Here is a 22914-nt window from a genome sequence, read left to right as displayed (position 1 = left end):
CCTCCTACTACAGACTGAGTCATTCTACTCCCACCTGCAAAAATGGTGTCTGAGCATTATCTTAATGACCCGCAATGCAAACATTAAGCTTTAACGTATTTCATTAGAAGATACAGAAAAACATATGAGAATTATAAATGTGTGAGACCCTATTTTGGATGTAATTTTTAACATCCTAATTTTTTTTTTAGTATTTTTACAACTACCAGAAAAAAACAGTAGATCATATCCACTTTTGTATACACAAATAAGCAAAACACTTATATACAAAACACTGACAAATTACACATTTTATGTTGCTTGATGCCCACAAGAAGTGTGAGTGGGGACAGTCTGTTTCTGTAAATGGATGGTGTTGCAAATTAGGTGAATTTTCACACAATATATGTCACAGGTTAATTGAACTTTCAGTATAGGAAGGCATGAATGGATAACTTGTGCATCTTGTTACAGATCAAGTTTGTAAGGTTAAAATTTATTTTAAAAGAACATTACTTCCAACACCTATCCAAAAAAAACAGGTTAAGTTTTCATATACGATATGGTTATTTTCAAACACGTAAAGCTATGAAACATCTAGTTATACTAAAATACCAATCAATAGTTCTGTCTTCCTTGTGGGGCCAGGAAGGACATATTTAAATCTATGAAGCAGCAATGCCCAAAGTTGCCCAGGGAAGTGGATATTGCATATAATTTTTACCAAAACCAGTGGAGTTTTTTAGGGGTGTGCAGAAGTTTATCTGTGTAAATCGTTGTAATGTTTATCTGGCCTAATATGTCATTGCATTATATATATTTTTAATACTATAATGGCACTGTTGGGATAGAGGGGCCATCATCATTCAAAATGTTCCCATTTTCTGTCTACTTCTGGACATTTGGAGATAAACTCAGAAAGATAACTGTTGTGGAAGGATAAGTTGAGTTAAAAGGAGTGAGAAGACTTTTCTTATACTTCAAGTTAAATGAAACATTCTCTCCTGTTTCTTATTTAATAGTCTGAATCATTGAAACGTTGCTCTACATATAAAGAAAGCATCATGCATGTTCCAGAATTGTTTTTTTCAATAGTCATAGCACACAAGGGGTGAAACATAAAACATACAAAAGAAAAGTATGATGTCCAGGTATTGCTATAGCATTTGAGTTTGTCATGGGACAGATACAAAATCTCTGACTTGCCATATGGAATTTAAAGAGTGTGGAAAAGCAGAACATTTTTTTGTATTTCATTAGTTGCAGCAAGAAAACCATGTACAGAATGTGTAAATATAGGTAAGAACAATTAAAGCCAAAATGTACACAGCAGCAGAGTTTGGCAAGAATATCTTACTGTTGGTGTATTCAAGATATACCAAGATATACCATAAAGATTTTACTATATATAAAGAAAATGTTGCTTTTTGGGTGAACTGACCCTTTAAACAACTTTAACTTTTAGAATCATTCTCTAATGTTTTGTTGGTAAACCATCAAATCCAGCCATGGTGGTAAACAATGACGCCCCATCCTTGAGTACTAAATCATACTAGCATCATTGAACTAGTAAGGCGAATGCAGTTCAGTGAGTGTGTAATTCCCACCCAGAAAAGTCAGGGGTTAATACAGATTACAAATGTATCAGGTGCACACACCTAGATATATAGTTCAACTGAAAACACAAATACCTACAGAGCCATATTGGGAGAAGTCTGGGGAGTGTGCTTGATAAAGCCTGTGTGTGAAAAAGCCCTTGTTGACTTGCTGATGCTTGGCGATAAGTGGAAACGGTGAACAGAAGTCACAAACCATTGAAACTAAACCACGAAAACACCTGGTACTTCGCAGTCCTGGTCTCTTGGCACCATGCATTCCTTCTGTCTCAGGATTTTGGCCCTGGTATCGAGCTTTACAGGTAAAAAGAATTACATTTATGATATAATCTAAAGAAAATTTGAAGGATATATACAAAAACTCTTAAAGAACACTCTTTTGATGTTCTGTTGACTAGTACAGAGAGATACTAAATCATTCTTAAATTAATATTAACCACACTAGCTACTTGCAGTGCCTGTAGACTTGAAAGAAAGTTGCTTCATAACTGTTCTGACTTCTACAAAAAATACTTTTATGGCTAAATTATGCATACCTTTGACGCATAAGGTTTCTTGACCGAAACAATTCTTTGTCAACAGCAACCTAGGTTACCTATTCTATATTGAATGCTACTTTGCTTTTAGACAAAGCAGTAGGATGGTAAGCGGGGTATAAATGAGGTCTAAGGGGAAGGAAGGGCTTCTCAAAGGTAAAAGGAGGAATTGAAATTAGAGATGCTGTTTTCAAACAGGAACAGAACTTTTAGCTCTATAAAAAAGAACTTTTTTTCTAAATGTAATACATTTTCCAAAGTACTGTGGAATTAGAGGCTGGTTTCCAGGGTTCTTTTTAAAAAACATGGGGTGCTGAATTAAATGGTATGAGGTAACTATTTGTAAGCAATGTCCTGCCTACTGTGTAGTAAGGAGCTATGAATTAACATGGAGGCCCCATTCTTAGGACAACTATTGACCACAAGCTGTGACTAAATAAAATATATAAAAAAAAGTTTATTTCTCAAATAGTAGCAAAATCTTTATTTATAAAAATATAAACCATTCATTTTACTCTCAGATTTTGGCATTTTATTACAATAAAGAGACGGGTAGTTAAATAACTATTTTGTTTTGGACAAATACATAAGCAACATCTAATTACCTGTTTTTCAGGATAGTGGAGCGTTAAAGCAATTACCATTGCTTGAATATACCTAACACCCTTCATTTCTATCCTCAGGCTTGGCCCACTGTGTGACAGTGACAATACCAAACCCCATAATCAATGTGACTGCAGGAAACAGTGTTACGCTATCCTGTGCATATACCCTTGCTACGTCAAACACACATAATTTGCTAATACAATGGAATTTCTTCGAAGCCCATTCACAACTGCTAGTTCCTGTGAGTATTTATAAAGAAGCATTGTATGTATAACACACTGTTTTTTCTCTGTCACAGATTTATGTCATCACTTTTTTAAAATAACTTTACTCAAACCTGATTGTACAGCTTTGGTTGGTATTGCTGGGACATATTACTGAACTAATTAGGTAGTTAGTGTTTAATCCCCCTCATCCTAAAGCCATTAAAGGCCTATAAAATATTGTATCTACTGTATATTCCTTTTTTTAAATCTTTATTACACAAACAAAAGAATGCGGTCATTTTATTTTAAGTGGTGAGAATATACTACTGGAGGTCTCAATACGACAAGGAGTGAGCTTGTAGTTGAGTTTGCCATCAGTCATCCAAAGCTGAAATATCAGGCCAACTCCAATACTTGGGTGAGTTGCCCCCATACGTTAGAGGTTGGAATGGCAACTTTACAAATAGCAAAAAAGGTCTCAGGTCTATGCAGCTGGAGCTGCCAAGTGGTGTTGGCTCTGGACTTATGGAAGCACCAGTACATTCTGCAGGAACCATGTGTTTCCGTGAAATGTCAGTTGAGAATGGTTGGTTTAAAGGATATATTGCTGATTAGCGGAATAATGTAGAAAGGTAAAAGCCCAAGGTGATGGCTTTTTAAATTTTTAATGACTGTGGAAAATCACACTTTAAATCACTTTAAATGCAAAAAAAATTATTTAAATTTTATAAAGATTGCACTTGAAAAAAAATCTAAATTTTATAAATATGATGATCTGAAAACAAATTATGTAAAGCTTGTTTCTTATGCAACAATGTTTTAGAATGTAAGTTTTTTTGACAATTGTGTTTGGAATTTTTTTTGTCCTAAATCTGTTCTCTTGCTTTCATCCAGATATCAAGTTTGACACGATATAGATTTTTTTCCTATAAAAGGCATGAGGTTTTTTGTATCATAGTAAATAAAAAAATAGTGCTTATTAAACCAAAAAAAGTAAAATTTAGCATTGTGTATCTTTTTTTTTAAAAGCCAAATTCTGTACTTGATAACATAAAAATAGACTCACAGTCACAGACCTATGGACAATAAGATCCACTGGACAGTCAATAATAATAATAAATATAATCATATTCATTACTTGATTATGGCTTTTTAATATTTTCACACATGATTCACACAACTCACCCTTACTTCATACATTTTTCCTGTTGACCCATTTATTAAAATGTATGAATCTTGAGTGAAAACTATATGAAACTTATGTCAAATCATTTATAAATAGACCCCTTAGTGTAAGTGTACATTTCTAATGTTTTACTGTATTCTAAAAAGTCTGGCACTTTAAAGCTTCTCCAGATAATTTTATCCAACATGAAGATGGAGAAATAATAACCATACAACAACTTTTTGCTTATTTCAGTCAAAATACATTAAAAGATAAAAAGTATTTATCTTTGATACTTGTCATTTTATTGCAGGGTTACCAACTGGAAAAGTTTTCTTTACAAAACTGTCCAAAAATATCAAGGATTTTACAACCTATTTTTCATATGAAATTGCTAAAACAAGCTGTGATAGAATAGTCTATTTTTTGTCAGTGATCAATTAAAAGTAACATCCAAGAGGCTTTATATGTTTTATTATTATTTATTACTATGTAGCTGTTATCTGTAATGTTGAGCTAAATTTTTTGGTATCGGCAGATTTGTAATATATCATGTTGCTGTTGTTTAGATGTTTGTTCATGCTGTTTAGATATTTAGGAATTACTCTGAATGATAAATACTTCATATAACTATTTTTAAATAACACTATTGTTCATGAACACATTATGTTTGACATTATAGACAGTCTTAAGAGACATGTATATTTGATTTTTCTATATTTATAATTTGAAGGAAATCTCAATACAGTACATTAAAATTCAGAATTTAAATATGCATTTTAAATAAAAAATAGACTTTTTGTATCAGGGATTACCATTTCTGAGTTAGTTAAATCTCATAATACTGAAAAGTCTATTTTTTAGTGAATGTTCAAATGCTGGTACTGTTAAATTCCATATGGCTGGAGTTTGGGGCTGGGTGTGGCACAAAGGCTTGGACTTTGGACCTACTGGTTATTCAGCCTCTGTTTAATTTCTCCTTGTGACAAGGTGTGATTTTTATCTATCATTCTTTTAGCAATCACAAAAAGGCTTTTAAGTCCCAAGTGAATTGTAGCGCAATTTGCCATTTAGATTAAATTTCTGCTATATGAAGGAACACATGCAGAGTGCAGTTCTAGAGGTTCCTTTCATTAATTTGCATAGCTGGTATATATATATATATATATATATATGTACAACAAACACAGCTGTGGCCCGTGGCCCATGTCTGAAAGTTGTGAAACCCATCTGGTGATTTGTAAAATTGTGATCATTTTGATCCGCATCTAATAAATGTGGCTGTACTAGCAAAACTGCTAGTAGGTAATTATGTCAGCTGATTGCCATATTTATGAATAGAGTGATGTCAATTGTGCCTTGCTTTCTGCAGAAATATTTTAATTTTTCTGGCAATCGGAGTAGGAAATTATCTTTTTGGATTCAAAAGATTTAAAGGGTTCCCCCTAGTGTTTTATCGGACACCTGTTATCTTGAAAGAAAGTGAGGACACAGACAGCAACTTCATCCTGATAAAAGTTCTAAACCTTCTTCAGATTAGACGGTAAATGATTCCTTATTTTGACCACTACAGTTTATACAGTTCCCATTAGAGGTGGAACAATCTCAATGAACTCCAATGCACTTTTCTTGAAGCGTGCAAAAATACTTTATGATAACAGGGAATAGGCATTGACATATTTGATAAAAATTGCATTTCATGGCTTGCATTCATTTTCTGTCAAATATTTTATCATGATCACAATAGGAAATTTGCTTTGTGTACTCAAGGCATGGGGATTTTGAATATGTGGCAATCTTTTGATACCAGCAAAGTTCATTCACTTATATACATGCACTTTCCTTTTTAAGGGCCACTCCAAGTTAATCCAGTAAGTGTGGATTGGAGGAGCAGGAAAAAGTGACGAAAAACGTTTTAGAACCAATGATAGCATCATCATCTTTCATCTATTTAAAGTAATTTTCAATAGCTGATATGACTTAAATCCTGATCTGCAATTACTGTCCACACTAGTGGCTTGAATAGGGTCTGGATAAAGGGAAAGAAGCACTCTGCATATAACTTTGTGTTCTATACATGGCAATAGAGGGAAAATCCGTGACTCTTTGGTCCATAAAATGATGTACAATAATTCATGCACTTCATAGGTAGGAAAGAATATGGACACACATATAGTGTGAGACACAGACCACACTCGCAGACATGCTCTAGGCATAAGTTATAAAAAAGAAGACCTCAAATTGGGAAATACATATTTGTCTACTGTTTACACACTACAAACCTTCCCTGATCCTCCAACCCTTTTTCTAGAATAGCTTGGAGCTTCTTTTAATAATAATAAGTGGCATTAGTTAAGTTCTTAGAAACTTTTTGCTCCACAACAGCATTCCCCGTGCGCCAGCTTGAAGGAAGGTCCACTGAATCAGTGTGTAAAGATGACTATTATCAGAGATGCACGGGGAAAGTGTAGCTGGAGATCTCAGGTAAGCTTTAATAACTACCGGTAAATGCAAGGCTTGCAGTAATGTTCAATAGTCTTGCTATTGTCATTTTTTGAAGGAAAGTTCTCTACAATATGTGTTGTCTACAAAACTGAATGTTGGTCTAAAAGTATACCTGTAATAACATGTGGCTTTTTGTTAAGTCAAATTCAAGTAGTACCAGTCTCCTCTGGGTAATCAAGTGCCTGCTTGCAGCATCAGTGCTTTGTTGGAGCACCCCTCGAGTTCCTTAACCCGAAGTGACCTAATGTGCAAAATATAAATGTGGGACATATGGCCACTTATTATGTCTTGCACTGTTTGATTGGTCAGAACTTCAGCCTATCACATTTAAAAGTCCAAGTAGGAAGGGTAGGTCTGGCTAAGAAAAAAGATCCCAGAGAAGCTCACATTCTAATAACCTTATCATGGCCATAAGTCATTAGCATTGTCTAAGATGAAACTACAGGGAAGTCAATTAACCTATTTGGTATGTGGGAGGAAACCAAATTACCTAAGGGAAATCTGGGCAAACATGGGCAGGACACACAAACTCAGTGTTATGGCTAAGATTCAAACTTGGGGCCCCAGTGCTGCGAGACCAAAGTGTAGCCACTGATTCTTGCCCTTTGTCGGTCTGTAAAAAGTTTGGAATGCAAATTAGATTTATGAAGCAGGGATTTTTTTAAACCCTTTAGATAAAGGAGACAAATACATACTTTCTTAACAACAATATTGAAGATTTTGCTTTATGTGGTCCTGGAACCTTTTTGGTGTATTTAGAAATTGTATGTTATTATGGTCCAAATGACCAAAATCATTGCACCTAAAAGCACATCATCCTAAAATGTTCACATCCATTAATGTGGTTCTCTAACTGTGAAATGCACTGCATGATCATACTTACGTTGCATTAGGAGTGTGTGTTTAAGACAAATTCTGCATATTCAAACTGCACATAATTGTTCTTACTTGGAGTCCTTGCAAGTTAGGGGGTTTTCTAAGGACTTTTATATTTTTATGTTGTATTTGTCTTCTTCCAATTGTACTGACCCATGTGAGGATCATGTCCGACAGTGCTGACTGCCACTCTGTGGTAATAACATTTAGCACAGGCTCAAAGCAGCAATGCACACAGAACAGCTAACTTTACCAAACTGTCAGGTTTTTTAATGAATAAACAGAAATCAAATGGTTACTATTTGTTGTTTTATTTTGAATCAAATAATTGTTCCTTGTAATGTTATAATAAATATTCTACACCCTGCTCTTTTATATCTGTAATGAGATGAAGCATTGGGACTTTTTGTACCGCAAGCCTTTCTCATAGCCATACTCATATGTTAAAAAAATTTTTTTATCCCATTAAGTACCAGTTAAGAGAAAGGAGTATAATGACTTATATTCTTAGCCTATATGTATAAAAAAAACAATGTAGCTGTATTATATTACATTTATGTATACAGTATATTTATACAGTATATTTACAACAGGATATGTGGATATATTTTTGCAATGGCACGACAAATAAACTGAAGCTGTGACCATATCATTGACTTTTAAGGAATAACATTGTTAAGTAAAAAGTGCAGTAAATAAAACTTTTAAAAAAGCCATTCTTTGACACTTGTGGCTTCTAGCATCATGGAGCAATTCTTTCTCACAATTTATAGCAGAAGCAGTAAAGCTATTCAGGACATTCTCTCAATTCAGCCTAGATGCTCTACATTAAAAAGCAGAGGAATGGTAAACTGCTAGGTCAATGCTGAGGGAAAACAGTGAGAGCTGGTTTCATGGTCATTTTGCTAAAAGGATTTGTTTTCTATGGTGATACGGCAATAATGAAAACTTTGCACATATTTTGTTTTGTAATTAAGTTGTAATGGATTTAAACTAAGTGGTCTATCTTAATGCGCACATTTAAAAAAGTCAGCTTCTAGATATGTTGTGGGGAAAAAGTAAGTGTATCTTGCTTTCAGTAATATATGTTTATTATGTGTAGAGTGCACATTTCTAGTTTTTTGAGCCATTGAAGTGACACAAGGCTTGAACTTGTACAAAGACTATAGCTGGATGTTATCTTGAGGGAGTGGTTTGATCGCATATTTTTCATTATCTTAATTGGTCAACCCACCTAAAGCTGATATTAATTTTTATTACATGTTGCCAAGTTAAGCCTGTATGTGGAGGTGAGTATAACTTTCAAAAATTCGGCACTCGTAAGGTCCCGAGGTTGCCGGATTTTTGATTGTCAACTGTATGTACTAGTAAAATCAGAAAAAGTTTTGTGTAAGTACTGGTGCACACAAGCTGTTTTCGCCTCCAATATGATTTGTGCTCTGATAAATTGTTTGTATCTAAGGGGATTATGATGTAAATTCAACAGCCAGACAATTGCAAGCTATTTAATAATTCTTGGATTTGTGATTGGATAAAATGGGAAATATCAAGTACACAAGCAAGTAAAATGTGGCTCCCATCTGTCCTGTGGTTTACCTTACAATCAGAAAGACTGTCAGGTTATTGTAAATATATATGCCATGTTTTCCAACTTCCAATCAATCAGACCGGGGCAAAGAAGTGCAGAGGTGATTCGGGTTTAGTCTACACAGACGTTTTCCCCACTGTTTAACCTGAGGCTTTTAAAGCCCATGTTTGAAATCCACATTTAAAGAATTAAAAAGCTGGGTTAAAGCTGGAAAGCACCCAAAAACATGGGAAAACGTAGGTAGCCACTTCCATTGACTTCAATGGGTCGTTTTCACGCGTTTTTAAGCACTTAAAACGTAAATGGGTTAAAGATGTGGGAAAACGTGAAAAAACACGGGAGACCACAGCAAAGGTGTTTAACAGCGTTTTAAAGGCAAACTTTAAAACGCTGATAAAAGTTCTTAAAAAAGCATAAAAACGCATATAAACTCAATAGGAACGTTGTCGTCTTAGTTGTAGTCTTGGCATCACTCACATTTATGGAACAGCTCTCATTCTTTGTGTGGCTCCGCACTGGGCTGTTCAATAGACACAAGTAATGCCAGGATATGTAGTCTCGGCACCACACGCATCTATGGAACAGTCTTCTGTTTGATAATATTAGTCACTTTCAGCACCAGAGAAGTTTACTTACAAGTGTGGAAATAAAGAAGGTAAGGCTGAAGTTCAACTCTAATTATAACTTCTGACCCCCATAACTTTAAAGGTCAGCCATGGTAGAAAGAAGAATAATTTGAATGGTAAAGTTGCAGCTGCTGAAGAATGCAGTGTGGAATAAGGGGACAGAGGTGCTAGAGAAGACTTGAAAGACTTGAGGGGGGCTGTGAACACGGTGCAAATAAAGGAAAGGGGATTGAAGAACCAATGGAGAATGAAGTCTGGGTAGTATGGGTACATTATACAGGGTATATAGTGTGAATGATTGGAAATGGTTAAATGAAGAGCTGTGACATAATGAAGTGCGGAGTTGTGGCTGCCAAAAAAGTTCCTGCAAATATTATATAGAGAACTAGTGAAAGCTATAACAAACATTTGGGACATGTTACCATTGAATTTTTTCTCAGAAGGCTAAAGGATTTTTTCTTTTTCTTTCTCTATTATGAGCTTGTTCCATATTGAATGTTAAGCTATACCCCTTTGCAGAATTAGAGCTGGCAAATGCTGACGTATGAAAATAATTTCTTTTAGGCTAAATTCCTATTTTTCTGTATGTCAGGACAGTGCAGAATAAAACACAGTTGAGCTCCACAGGAGTCAATAGTAAACCAGTCAGTCCTGTTTGTAAATACAATTCTGGCTGATTTATCAAAGCTTTCCAAGACTGGTGATTCTGAAAAATAGAAAGGGATTTCTTAAATTCATTTGCTATTATTTGGCTAAAGTTTTCAATTCTGAACCAGAACAATCTCAGATTTGCTAGATCACCAAGGTTCTCCCATGAAAGTCTATCTTCTCCAGCCTTGGAGAGCTGTGATAAATCACAATAAATGATTTATTAAAGCTCTCCAAAGCTGCAGAGGATACACTTTCACCAGTGAAGCTGGGTGATCCAGCAAACCTGCAATGGATCCAGTCCAGGATTCAAAACATTTGCTAGAAAATAGCAAATTACTTTGACAAAATCCATTCCAGGTTTGCTGGATCACCCAGATTCACTGATGAAAGTGTGTCCTATCCAGCACGAGAGCTTTAATAAATCAGGCTCACGGGGTCTGATTTATCACAGCTCTCCAAGACAGGAGAAGATAGACTATCATTGGAGGTCCTGGGTGATCCAGCAAATCTGAGGTTGATCTGGTTCAGAATTGAAAACTTTTGTCAAATAATAGCAAAGGATTTTAGGAACGCCCTTTCTTTTTTAGCAGAATCACCCAGGTTCTCCTATCATAGTCTGTTTTCTCCAGTAATGCAGAGCTTTATTAAAGCAGGCCCAATATGTTTAAACGTTATGAGGTTTATGAAATATAACATTAACAATATTATAATTACAGCAAATGATACTGGAACCTGGATTTCCAATTTGACTTAGACCTAAACAGACACTTCTGTGAACATTTAAAAAATATATATATTTATTTGGGAGATGGATACAAATATTCATTGCATATATTATATCCTTTTATTATGGAATACTATATTTACCAGTGCTGGTTACCAGCTGCTACCAGTGTCATTGGATGTCTAACGTAACCTATGTCTTGTATATTTTATCATACAGAGAAAATTCAGTGGTGCTGGAACAATTACATTTTCCATTTATGTCTTCTGTTCTAGGTGTATTTTTACCAGAATGGACAATCCTACCCCACGGGAAGATTTAAGAACAGAGTGACAGGTTACAATAGTACTGGAAATGCTTCAATAACCATTTCAAACATGCAACCTCAAGATACTGGCTTCTACATCTGTGAGGTGTCCAACCTTCCCGATCTCTTGGGAACAGGACATATGCAAGTGATTGTACAGGGTACTTAGACAATGCTTAGATCCTTTAACTGTTCTTGATATTTATCATATAATATGTGTTTTCACAGATGAAATAGCAAAGCTCCTTTTAGAAGTGTGGCCTAAAGCAGAATTTGCTCCTCCTGGGTGCATAGCAAACTGCTGCTATGAACAGCAACACATTTGCACACATTGGGCTTGATTTATTAAAGCTCTCCAAGACTGGGGAATATACACTTTAATCAGTGAACCAGTGTGATCCAGCAAACTTTGAATAGATCTGGTCTGGGAATTAAAAAATAGCAAAATAATTTTAAGAAATCAATTCCAATAAATCAGGCCCATTGTCCTTGTGAATGAAGTAGCAGTGTGGTTCTTCCTCCAGAGGAAGAAAAGCAACCTCACAGCCAGAACCAGAATGCTGCTTCCAAGAAATACTCTGCAAGCTCAATACAAATGCTACACAACATTATGCAAATGTGCGCACAAAATGGTGTCCAACCACTCCTATTCAGTTGAATATTTGCTGTTGGGAGTGTGGCTGAGGTTCCGGATCCACTACAGTTTACCACACGTCTGAAATTTACCTTGGACATAGAGGGTAACTTTAACCTTTCAAGATAAGACTTGTTCAAGATTTCCAAAATATACTTTATGTTAGAAAAAGACTAGATAAAAAGCTGTACTGAGAGAAAAATATAGGCTGACTATCATTGGAAAAATACAAGTTGCTTGGCTATCATACTAAATTATGGATATCAGTATCTCTGATTTACTGACTATTCAGCTCGGTAGTTCAGACTTTGACCTGACTTCACTTGCTGCATGCCTGCTTGAAGTTTGTGACAGAGAAAGTATGGCAGCTGGGAGATCGATGTCAGGAGATTAGCAATGGCAGCCCTTATATTTCTGCCAGCAAAGATTTGCTACTGAATATCCAGCTTTATGGTTCACATCCTTCTGCCAATCAGGTGACACTGTTATGTCTTTTGTTAAGTTTTTCAGCTTCCTGTGCCTGTAACTACCCACCTAGAAATTACCAATAACAAATAAGCATTATCATTACATTGATTTTCAATTGTCAGGTAATTGATAAAGGGAGCTGGAAAACTAAACCAGAAAATGGGCTAAACTGTAACTTCCTGCTTATACTGCTTGGCAGGGGTTATGAATCACAAGACTGCCTATACAGACACAGAATTCATGTTAATAATATTTTATATGTATTTATTTTCACTATTCTTTGTTCTCCTTTTTCTTTTTTAGATAGGTTTCCTTTTATGTCTTTAAATGAAAGTTATTTTAAGATAATGTGTGTTGTATTCATGCTATCATTTTTGATTTCTTGCAGCTCCACCATCTACCCCACACTGCAGTATAGATGGAAATATGGCAGTAGGACACAGTGTAACATTGGTGTGCTTTTCTAAGCTAGGGATGCCCCAGCCAGTCTATACCTGGAACAAAGTAGTGAATGGAGTGCTAATGCCAGTAAATGCTGGTGAGTGAAAATTATCGGCTCAAAATTTATACATTTTTACATTTTTTAGTAAATCTAAATTTCTTTCTCTCTATACATACATATTTTTTTCATTGTTTTTACTATATATACATTTTCCTTACAGAGCAGAGTGCAGGAGTCTTAGTCATAGGCAATATGACTAAATTTGAAGATGGATACTACCGGTGCACATCAAGCAATAACTTGGGCAATGCAACCTGTGAGCTGGATCTTCACACAGGGGGTATACCATTCTTACACTTTCATTATTTGCTCCTAGCAAAAATAAAATGTAAACAAAAGCCCGCCAAATCAATTGGTAAAGTGGTGCAAGAGAAAATTTAGTTTTCCATAAACACATATACTGCCAAAGCCTTACAGGGTCAAACACTTCTCCCTTTGTTAGGACTTTATTGATGAATGTAGTGAAAATTACTCAATCCAGTGCTCACATTGATACAAACTGATTTAAATTATATCCGGAACCTTGGGATGGGACAGAACATTATAGCAGCAAATTAATTTGTTTCTAGAATGTGTATACTGCACTCTCTAATTTTCTACTGTACTTTTTAACCTTTATACCATGGAGGAAGCCATAAAATACCTTTCAGGTATTAGGGAAGCCTTGCTACAATTATTATATTCACACCTCACATTACATGACTAGGGTAGAGGTATGAAGGCCTTACCAGCTGCTGCCAGCTTGCCCTCCACACTGCATCTCCTGATAGCCTTTTTATTTACCAAACACACTTGACACTATATTTAGGTTAAACTGGCCATGGTAGCCTTTTATTAACATAACTAAATATTTTTACAACCAAAACAATGAGCAAAAACATACTCAATAAACACTGTATCAAAACAATTTTGCAGGTTTTTGTAAAGGTCCATGAAAATACCACTCATTTACTAACTTTGTGATACCTCAGTTTACCACCAGGGGTCCCCAGCCGCATACACACCAGCTCGGGGACAATTTTATGTATTCGCTTTTACCAGATCTCACAACAACCCAGTGTACTGTGAGACCCCACTTCTCCCGAAATCCATACCCTGATGGGTTCCCACACCTGGTGCCTTAAATGCATTGAACCCCACTCCCATGGCCCAGCAAAAACTGCCACCAAGCCTCAAGCATGACTCCTTATGCTTGCGTGCAACTCCATACCCGGAAAGTCCTGTGCAAACCCTCCTGTAGCCCCAGAAACCATACATCAGTCCCATCAGCATTGACGTGGACCCCATCCACCCCGCAAAAACAAATGGGGTTCCTTTTCTAACTCCCGGTGCTGGACAACCAGGCCCCTGATCCTGACCACAAAACACCCAATCTCCTTATTTATTTTAATCAGCGCCTTATTTAATTTGTCTACGGATCGAGCTTGCGACCACACCCACACCATGCACCCTACCATATCAGACCACAAAAACACAGTATGAGGAAAGGAGGTTATAAGCTGTAGGAAATCGAACCTAATATCTCTGATAAGATCCGTCATAGACCTCAAACCCACACAGGGTATACTATTCTTACACTTTCATTATTTGCTCCTAGCAAAAAAAAAAAACGTTAACAAAAGCCCGCCAAATCAATTGGTAAAGGAGTGCAAGAGCAAATTTAATTTTCCATAAACACAAATTCAGCCAAAGCCTTACAGGGTCAAACACTTCTCCCTTTGTTAGGACTTTAATGATGAATGTAGTGAAAATTACTCAATCCAGTGCTCACATTGATACAAACTGATTTAAATTATATGGAACCTTTGAATCATGGGATGAGACAGAACAATATAGCAGCAAATTAATTTGTTTCCAGAATATAAATGCTGCACTTTAGAATTTTCTACTGTACTTTTTAACCTTTATAACATGGTGGAAGCCATAAATACCTTTCATTATATTCACACCTCACATTACATGACTGGGGTAGAGAGGCTGAAGGCTTTACCAGCTGCTGCCAGCTTGTCCTCTACACTGCACCTCCTTATAGCCAATGACCTTTTTATTTACCAAACACACTTGACATCATATTTGGGTTAAACTGTCCATACCAGCCTTTTGTTAATGCGACTATATAATTTAACAACCAAACCATAGATCAAAAACATTCTCAATGAACATTGTACCAAAACAATTTTGCAGGTTTTTGTAAAGGTCTTTAAAAATACCACTCATTTACTAACTCCGTTTACCACCAGGGGCCCCCAGCTGCTAAAACGCTGGCTCGGGGACAATTTTATGTATCACTTCGCTTTTACTAGGCCTCATAATAACCCAGTGTACTGTGAGACCCCACCTATCCAGAAACCCATACCCTAATGGGTTCCCACCCCTGCTGCCTTGAATGCATTGAACCCCTCTCCCATGGACCAGCAAAAACTGCCACCAAGCCCCAAGCATGACTCCTAATGCTTTTTTTTTATTATCATATACTATACATCAGTCCCCACAGCATTGAAGTGGACCCCATCCCCCCGCAAAAACAAATGGGGTTCCTTTTCCAACTCCCGGTGCCGGACAATCAGGCCCCCAATCCATACCACAAAACATTCAACCTTAACTTTAATACGCACTTAATTTAATTTGTTTACTGATAGAGCATGCTGCCACGCCAGGCACCCCACCAAATCAGACCACAGAAACACAGTATGAGGGAAGGAGATTCTAAGTCGGAGGAAATCGAACTTAATGTCTCTAGTAAAATCCCTCATAGACCTCAAACCCAAATCATTACCCACAGCATTTATTAGGACTATATCCGGAGGCTTGTCCAGTCGCGAATAAATAGGAACCCCAACTGTCTGCAGCTAGGCTGCACATCAGCTCGCTTTACTCCCCAATAAACAAAAGAGTGACCTATGATCCAGATTAAACATTCCGCCATACCTGGAATAAACAACAAAATACAAACTCCAGCCACCTCACCCATCATTTGTTAAACATACACCCCAAGTATCAACCTCCTGAAAACACACCGTTACCAAACCCCACCCCCACCGCTACTTCCCTTTACAGATGGTGAGGGCGTACATATAATTTAAAACGTGTGGACGCCCACCGTTCTAAACGCCTAGTGGCTTCCTCCCTGAGCGCCCATCTGTAGCGCCTCTGTAGCGGCCCCTATCCGGAAGGAATGGGATGAATACTCACCTGCATCCCTATCCATGGCCACCAGACGTTTCCTGTATAAACTGAAAACGCGTTAAAAATGATCCAATCTTGTGCACAAAAAAGGGGCCATTCCCTGGTGGCCGTACTTTCAAGTACTCACCTACTGCCCTAACAGAACAAACACCGGACCCTGAATGCGCATAAAGTTCCAAACACACACTTCTACTCAACTGGTCTGTTTTTGTCCTGCGAATCTAGATCCGCAAACATCCCTCGGACAACATTACATCACCCTGCAACAAACCACCAGGTCTAATTTTGCTTGGACTGACCACCTCCCCCATCCTTAAAGAAAGACACAATAAAAACAGCTGTAATTAACAAAACCTCAATACTATTAGAACACAACGCCCCGAATCTTCCCAATATTTCTTGTAACAATTCAAAAGACACAGGTTTTTTATAACCTGTTAGTGCCTGTCGAACCACAAAACCCTTAGTCGCATCAGCCAAGCCCATGAGTTTAAACAAAAAAGCCAATGCAGCTAATTTTCCACACACAGACGATGCAGATACACCTCGCTGGAAATTCCAAACCAGAAAACACAAAACCTAGTATTCCACCTCCCCCCTGTCACAATCACCCTCTTCCTGCTACAAGAACAAAAACCACTCCTGACACATGTGCACATACGTTTTCCACGTTCAGGCATTCTTGCACCCGGAGTACTCGTGTTGGAAGCGACAAGTATTCCTAAATTAGCAGGCCCCTTCGTTAAAGAGCCAGCAAAAACTTTTTTGCTTACCAGCTGAGGTTGCTGGACCCCCGAGAAATGACTGCGCCCCAACCTTCCCAAAGTCATCAAGCGCATCCACAAGCTAATGTGCTTTAGTTCCCACTGCATATCTAAGCGAATGGTTTTATGCTGACAAAATTGTTCATCATACTGTAGCTGTAGCCAACCTCCTATACGTTTAATGTGCTTTGCTCATCCAAGTAGCAAAATAATGCAGAAAAATGTTCCAGTGCCCTTTCACTTACAATATTCGCCAGAATGTCAATCCCCTGGAGACAGTTTTGAAAAGTGCGTGAAATCAAATGCCATTCCCCCTTCTCATCCCCCCGCACGTTTGCCATCCTCTGGTTTTGGGTCCTGATACCCAAAACAATTAGCAGGCAACAGCAAAAATATTTCAACATACTCACCTCTCCATATTTTTTTCCTTCAATTCCTGCGACAGGTGAGCACCCAAAGGGCCCTCAAAACACACATAAACCTCACCTTTTGCCGTATCTGCAACATCTGGTCCCTCGCTGCTGGCACCTTTTTCCTCTCGTCCCGCTGCCGTCCCCTCCAGCAGCGCCCCACGAAGTACCTGATACCACAGACAGTTTTTTCCGCTGTGTGGTCCCACCGATGCGGAGGATTACTCCCAACCCTACTGTCGGTCACAGCCGGCAATCGCTTGTCTGGAGGGCTCGGAGGGTCCCTCCTACAGTGTAGGGAGCTGAGGGGCTCCTACAGCAGCGCTGGACCCCCAGAACTTCACTGGGACTAAGGCACACCGGCGGCCTTGACCACTAGCATGTATCCTAGCCAGCTGCGTAACAGAGGCAGCCCGCTCACCCCCTGGCACCAAGGTGGCGACAGAATCCTGCAACCATTCCACCCCACGAACATCCGCCATATTCCCAAGGTGCTCCAATAACTCCTCAACGGATGTCATGTTAAGTGATAAAATTTTTCCTGTCACCTCACAACAATTAATGATCTCTCCCCCCTCATGACTCCCCCTCTTACAACTTGCCCTTTGTCCCTTCCTACCATCTAGTCACACCATACCAACTGACCACATACAAACTGACAGAACCTCTCTTAACCCCCTCTATCTGTTATGCCTTCTCCCTCACCCTGTCCGGGCCTACTTTTCCATTATAGACAGTGGGAAGAATGTCCCCATTGATGTCAGGTAGGCTAACTTGAGATTTCCAAGTTGCTAATGGCTCAAGAAACCACTATCAATCTCTGGTGGGTTCCACAGAACCCTGGATAAAAAACACTGATCTAAAATTATAGATTTATCTCAAATAACAGTAACAAAAATTAATCACAGTGTGCATTATGGACATGCAAAATGCTGCTATTCCAATTGTCCCCTTAGTTTACACATTTCATTCCCTGAAAGCTCTAAAAATGAATTCTCTTTCCGCCACGTTGCTGACTGTAGACACAGGAACTTAATATAGACGGCATACTTTGCTTCCCTCGTCTATTTGGCAATGGTGTGGTAGGGCTGTGCAGGGTGAAAAAAGCTGTGCTGCATAGCATTTCTTTGGCATCTAATACAGCTCACACACCTGTATTTAGCTGTGTTCCCTGTGTTCCTAACCCCAATCTCTATGCTATGTAATTCTAGTCTATTCTCAGCATTATCTTCTGTGCCTTGCGGTAGTCAACTTTGATCTGATCTTTTTCTTAAAGAGGAACTATACTCAAAACACACAAAAAAAAACACACCTTCAATCCTGCAGGGCAGACCGATCACTCCGGAGGGTATCTGGCATCTGGTCCCGCGTCGTCCCGACAACCGTCTTGGAGTCGGTGCTCCAGCCACCCCCATCTTCGTCTTCTCTTCCGGATTCTTCATCCTAAGTCACCTGCCCCAGGTGCGGGATCAGGTGACTCTTTGAGCAAAAAGGCTTCTTCTGTGCATGCCCGAGATGTTGGAGCATGCAAAGAAGGAGCACTCAAGAGCCTCCCAGGATGCCTGTATCCCAGGAGGCTTTGTGCTCCCATTTTTTGTTGACCGCGGCCGAGAATTAGGGGGCGGTGCTGCACCCTTTTTTTTTTTTTTAAAAAAAGGGTGTTGCACCTAAAAAAACAAAACAGAATTTTCACCCTACATAAAAGGGTAGAGAACCCTTTCATGTAGGGTGAAAAGTCTGTTTTGTGAAAATTCTGAGTTTAGGTACACTTTAAACCCTGACCAATAGATGCTATGACTTTGTAAATACAGCTCTCCAATTCTGCATTGGCACTCGGACTCCAGGGCTCTTTCTTCAACTCTAAATCATCAATAAGCTCTCTTTTCATAATAACTGTCTGGTATGTTGTGATGGGGGATAAAGAAGTATCTAGATCAAGGGTACCCAGCATCAGTCCTCAAGGAACACATTCAGGCTAAGACTTCCATTTATACAGTCATTTTCGTTACGGTACGGCCGTACCGTTTTAAATTCCTTTCTATGTGTGAAATATTATGTGGTGTTTCTAACCCTGGAGTTGGAGACCCCTGAACTAGATATTATTTTAAAAGGTATGTGTCTTTCATCAACTTAGCTGACCCGTATAAAGTTGTATAAAAGATTGACACCATGTGTTTATTTTTTTTAACTTTATTAATTCTTTTTCTTTTATCAGGTGAAGCTGGCATTGTTGTAGCAGGAATTATTGGAGCCATGCTCCTGGCAACAATAATCTGTGTTGTTATTTGGTTTCTTGTAGCAAAGAAAAAGAATAAGGCAAAACAATCAGCCACTGAAATGAAGTAAGATATCTTGATAACTGACCAATTTTATTTTGTTTATTTATACATTTTTTTTGTTATAAAAAGTCCTGCCTCTGCTCTTTCATTTGAACCATTATATTTGTATGCCTTATATATATGAGCATGGCACAGTCAAAACATATCAATATGTGACAGCATGTAAGCTAATTTCAAATAAAAAACATTTTGAAGTGGTAATTATGCCTAAGCAGCACCCCATAAATGTACTATTTGTCCTAAATATCTTCCGAAAAATAGCAATCCTACTATGTGAATAAGTTCATGAACTCCAGTGACTATAGACCCAAAGCTGTATTTCTTAAATGCGAAACCTAAGGCATTTAAAGACACAAAGCAAAAATATCTGATGTTACCACTGTACTGCTCCATGTTTCCTTACTGGAGGCATTGACATGAGGAAGTAAAGCCCGTGTTTCTACCAAAACTAGGCTGGGCGATCCAACAAACCTGGAAAGGATCTTGTTTAGGATTGAAGATTTGCCAAAAAATAATTAAGAATTCCATTCCAGGTTTCCAGGTTAGAAATATGCTTCTAAAATATACTGCTGTTTCCATCAAAAGCCTAGGGGCCCACCTATTGCAGCCACGCCTTGCTGCAGTTTTAGGCAAAGGCATTATGCAGGGAGTCAGGACCTGAGAAAATCTATGATTCCAGCCTTGCCTTGCCTTGGACAAGTGTCCTACATGCTACATCAACCAGCAGTTTGCCATGCAAGTCAATCCAAATAGAATGTTCTATAAATGTCAGTTCTTATGTTTTAGTATTATTAGGCCTTAATCATAATTCAAGAAACACATGATTTAAAGACTAGTAATGTATTTAAGTGCTTACATAAAAATAATGTGCCTAATATTCATCCAAAAAGACACCTGTATGTTACTAAGAGCCTGGTAGTGAGCATGTCTAATATTAATAAAAATATTTTATTTTAATTTTAAAAAGTTGGCTTACTGACTAAAGTACTGTAACTGTCCTACCGGTATATGTTGTGCAATCAGAAATCTCTAAATTGTCCTGGCTTCAGTACAAGGAAATCTTTTCACTGTTGTCCTTTCCTACACTTTTCATGTTCTCTGTGCCTTGCATCACTTTTTAAGCCTCAACACCTTTTATATTATTGAATAATATTAATAAATACGTAAAAGATAAGGTCTCTGTTTGTTTACAGTAGGGGCATGGCTCTATTTAGACATCATATTGCCCTTGGCATACCTGAATTATGACACCCTTTTCTACAATTTCTGTTCCTTCTTTAATGCATATTACAAATCTTATATAATAAACTATCCAATATAATAAATGCAATGCAGCATTGTAAATGCAAATAAAAAAACATGGGAATCAATTAATTTAAAGTAATATGGTAAAATAAAGTAATGTATACGTGTTTTAATATTTTTATTTTTTAATATTTTTAATATATATTATTTACATAGAAACTATGAATGACGCATATAATCCATTTTCTTATTTTCCCTACAGAACAACATCTGCAGCAGGAAACACTGCACAAGCTGAACCTGAGGCACAAGCCAAGCAGAATCTTGTGGTCACTGAGACCCCTGAAGTCAGAGAATATAGTGACCAGCCTGAATATGCAACGGCTGATGAAACAGAAGATCCAGCTGTGTAAAATTCAGCTTCTAGAGAAAATAAAAAATATGCTGTATGGCAAAACTTATGGGAATGCACAGGGTATATATAAATACCATTTGCAGCAAAAGTAATTTTTATTGTTTTTTTTTATATATATTTTTTGTATTTTTTGCTTTATGTATTGTTTTTAACCATGATGAAATAGTAGGAACTATAGTGAATTTCAAACTTGAATGTTTCCACATGTAAATGTCACACTGGTAAATTAATGCTTTATCTTAGGATGCAGCACTAAGGGCAAGAACCATCATACAAGAAAATATTAGTATTCCTAGCTGAAATTTTGCTGCAGTCCTTTATATGTGAGTGTTTATTATTTATAGGATGATATCCTAGTTTTATCCTTAAGCCATTATGCAAAATGTTGTAACCCTTTTACCTGTATTAAATGATGAGTTTAAAATTTGATTGGTCGCTTTGGGTTACTGTAATGTGTGCATATTAAATATTGGTGTGGAATTGTGTCCCAAACACAAACTATACCCAAGATTTTGCACACAGATAAACATAAACATATACAAACAAGAGAAAGAAGTAGTCTTTCTTTCCAATCAAAACCATCATAAGGTCAGCTTCATCTAAGTCCATCTTTCTAAAGGGCCAAATAGTATTCCAAATATGAATTAAAGGAAATGTTTCATATTACTTATACAGAACTCTCTTTAATTAGAAATACTTTTACACATAGACTAATGCAATGTATAATGGTGGTGTATGTATAGCATAGTTTATTTACATGTGGAATCTATGTATGTGTACTGTATGTTTTAATAACTAACATGTATACATTCTTTTGGAAATAATTCTTATCCCAAAAAGTAGCAGCCCACCAAAAAGTGAGATTTCATTGTTAGACAGACACCGAGAAGTTTGGGATGTTCTAGTTCAGAACCATGGATCTTGTTAAAAGTGATAAATGCTTTGCTAAGACAATATAGGGGGTTTAATCAAGCAAGACAGTGACCAAATTAGATGTCTACTTAGTGCAAATTTATTTACTATGTAATTGCTTAGAGATTGGATTGTCAGGACTGGTGCATTCCCATATACAATCCCTTACCACCCACTGACAGTTTATTTTTCATTGAGATTCCATTTTTCATTTTCCTGCCAGTATTGAGGCTTTATATTGCATCAATGGATTCTCACTCTACCTGCTGCTATAGTTTCCATAACCCAAAATAAAAGCCAACATGATGCCGGCTTATAAGAAGCATTGCAGGTAGACATATTCAGAACACATGAAACTATAAAAACAAATGCTGAATCAGCTCACTGATATTATCACAAAAACTTACTTTTTGGTAGGTTGACCCCTTGAATAGGGCACAAATGTCAGAAATATTTTAGGAAATATGCAAGGCCAGTTTCCATGACCTGTCTAAGTAAGAAAATACACTAGTATTTGGTGTATATCTAAATCCACTCTGTTTAATGTGATGATTTACTGTTTTTTGGCTATGGAGTGTATGTGGTTCTTCTTTGTAGCTTATAATAATCATTTTGTCATATTTGTTTTAAATAAAACTTGCTGGGCACAAACAA

General features: G+C 37.3%; 1 protein-coding gene across 2 annotated transcripts; it reads left to right on the top strand.

The window, feature by feature from the left end:
• Window positions 1-1683: 1683 nt before the first annotated feature.
• Window positions 1684-22914, top strand: VSIG1 (V-set and immunoglobulin domain containing 1). Of its 2 annotated transcripts, none has more exons than XM_072429882.1 (7): window positions 1684-1897; window positions 2815-2978; window positions 11354-11546; window positions 12876-13025; window positions 13150-13269; window positions 19649-19691; window positions 21196-22914. In XM_072429882.1, exons 1-7 carry the CDS (start codon window positions 1849-1851, stop codon window positions 21344-21346), a joined length of 870 nt encoding a protein of 289 aa, XP_072285983.1. In that variant the 5' UTR covers window positions 1684-1848; the 3' UTR covers window positions 21347-22914. The 2 variants fall into 2 exon arrangements, with proteins under 2 accessions (XP_072285983.1, XP_072285982.1); XM_072429881.1 differs by having other exon boundaries at window positions 19565-19691.

This window comes from Pyxicephalus adspersus, chromosome Z, assembly GCF_032062135.1.
Source record: "Pyxicephalus adspersus chromosome Z, UCB_Pads_2.0, whole genome shotgun sequence".
Taxonomy (NCBI): domain Eukaryota; kingdom Metazoa; phylum Chordata; class Amphibia; order Anura; family Pyxicephalidae; genus Pyxicephalus; species Pyxicephalus adspersus.
This window is presented reverse-complemented; position numbering and strand designations above follow the sequence as displayed.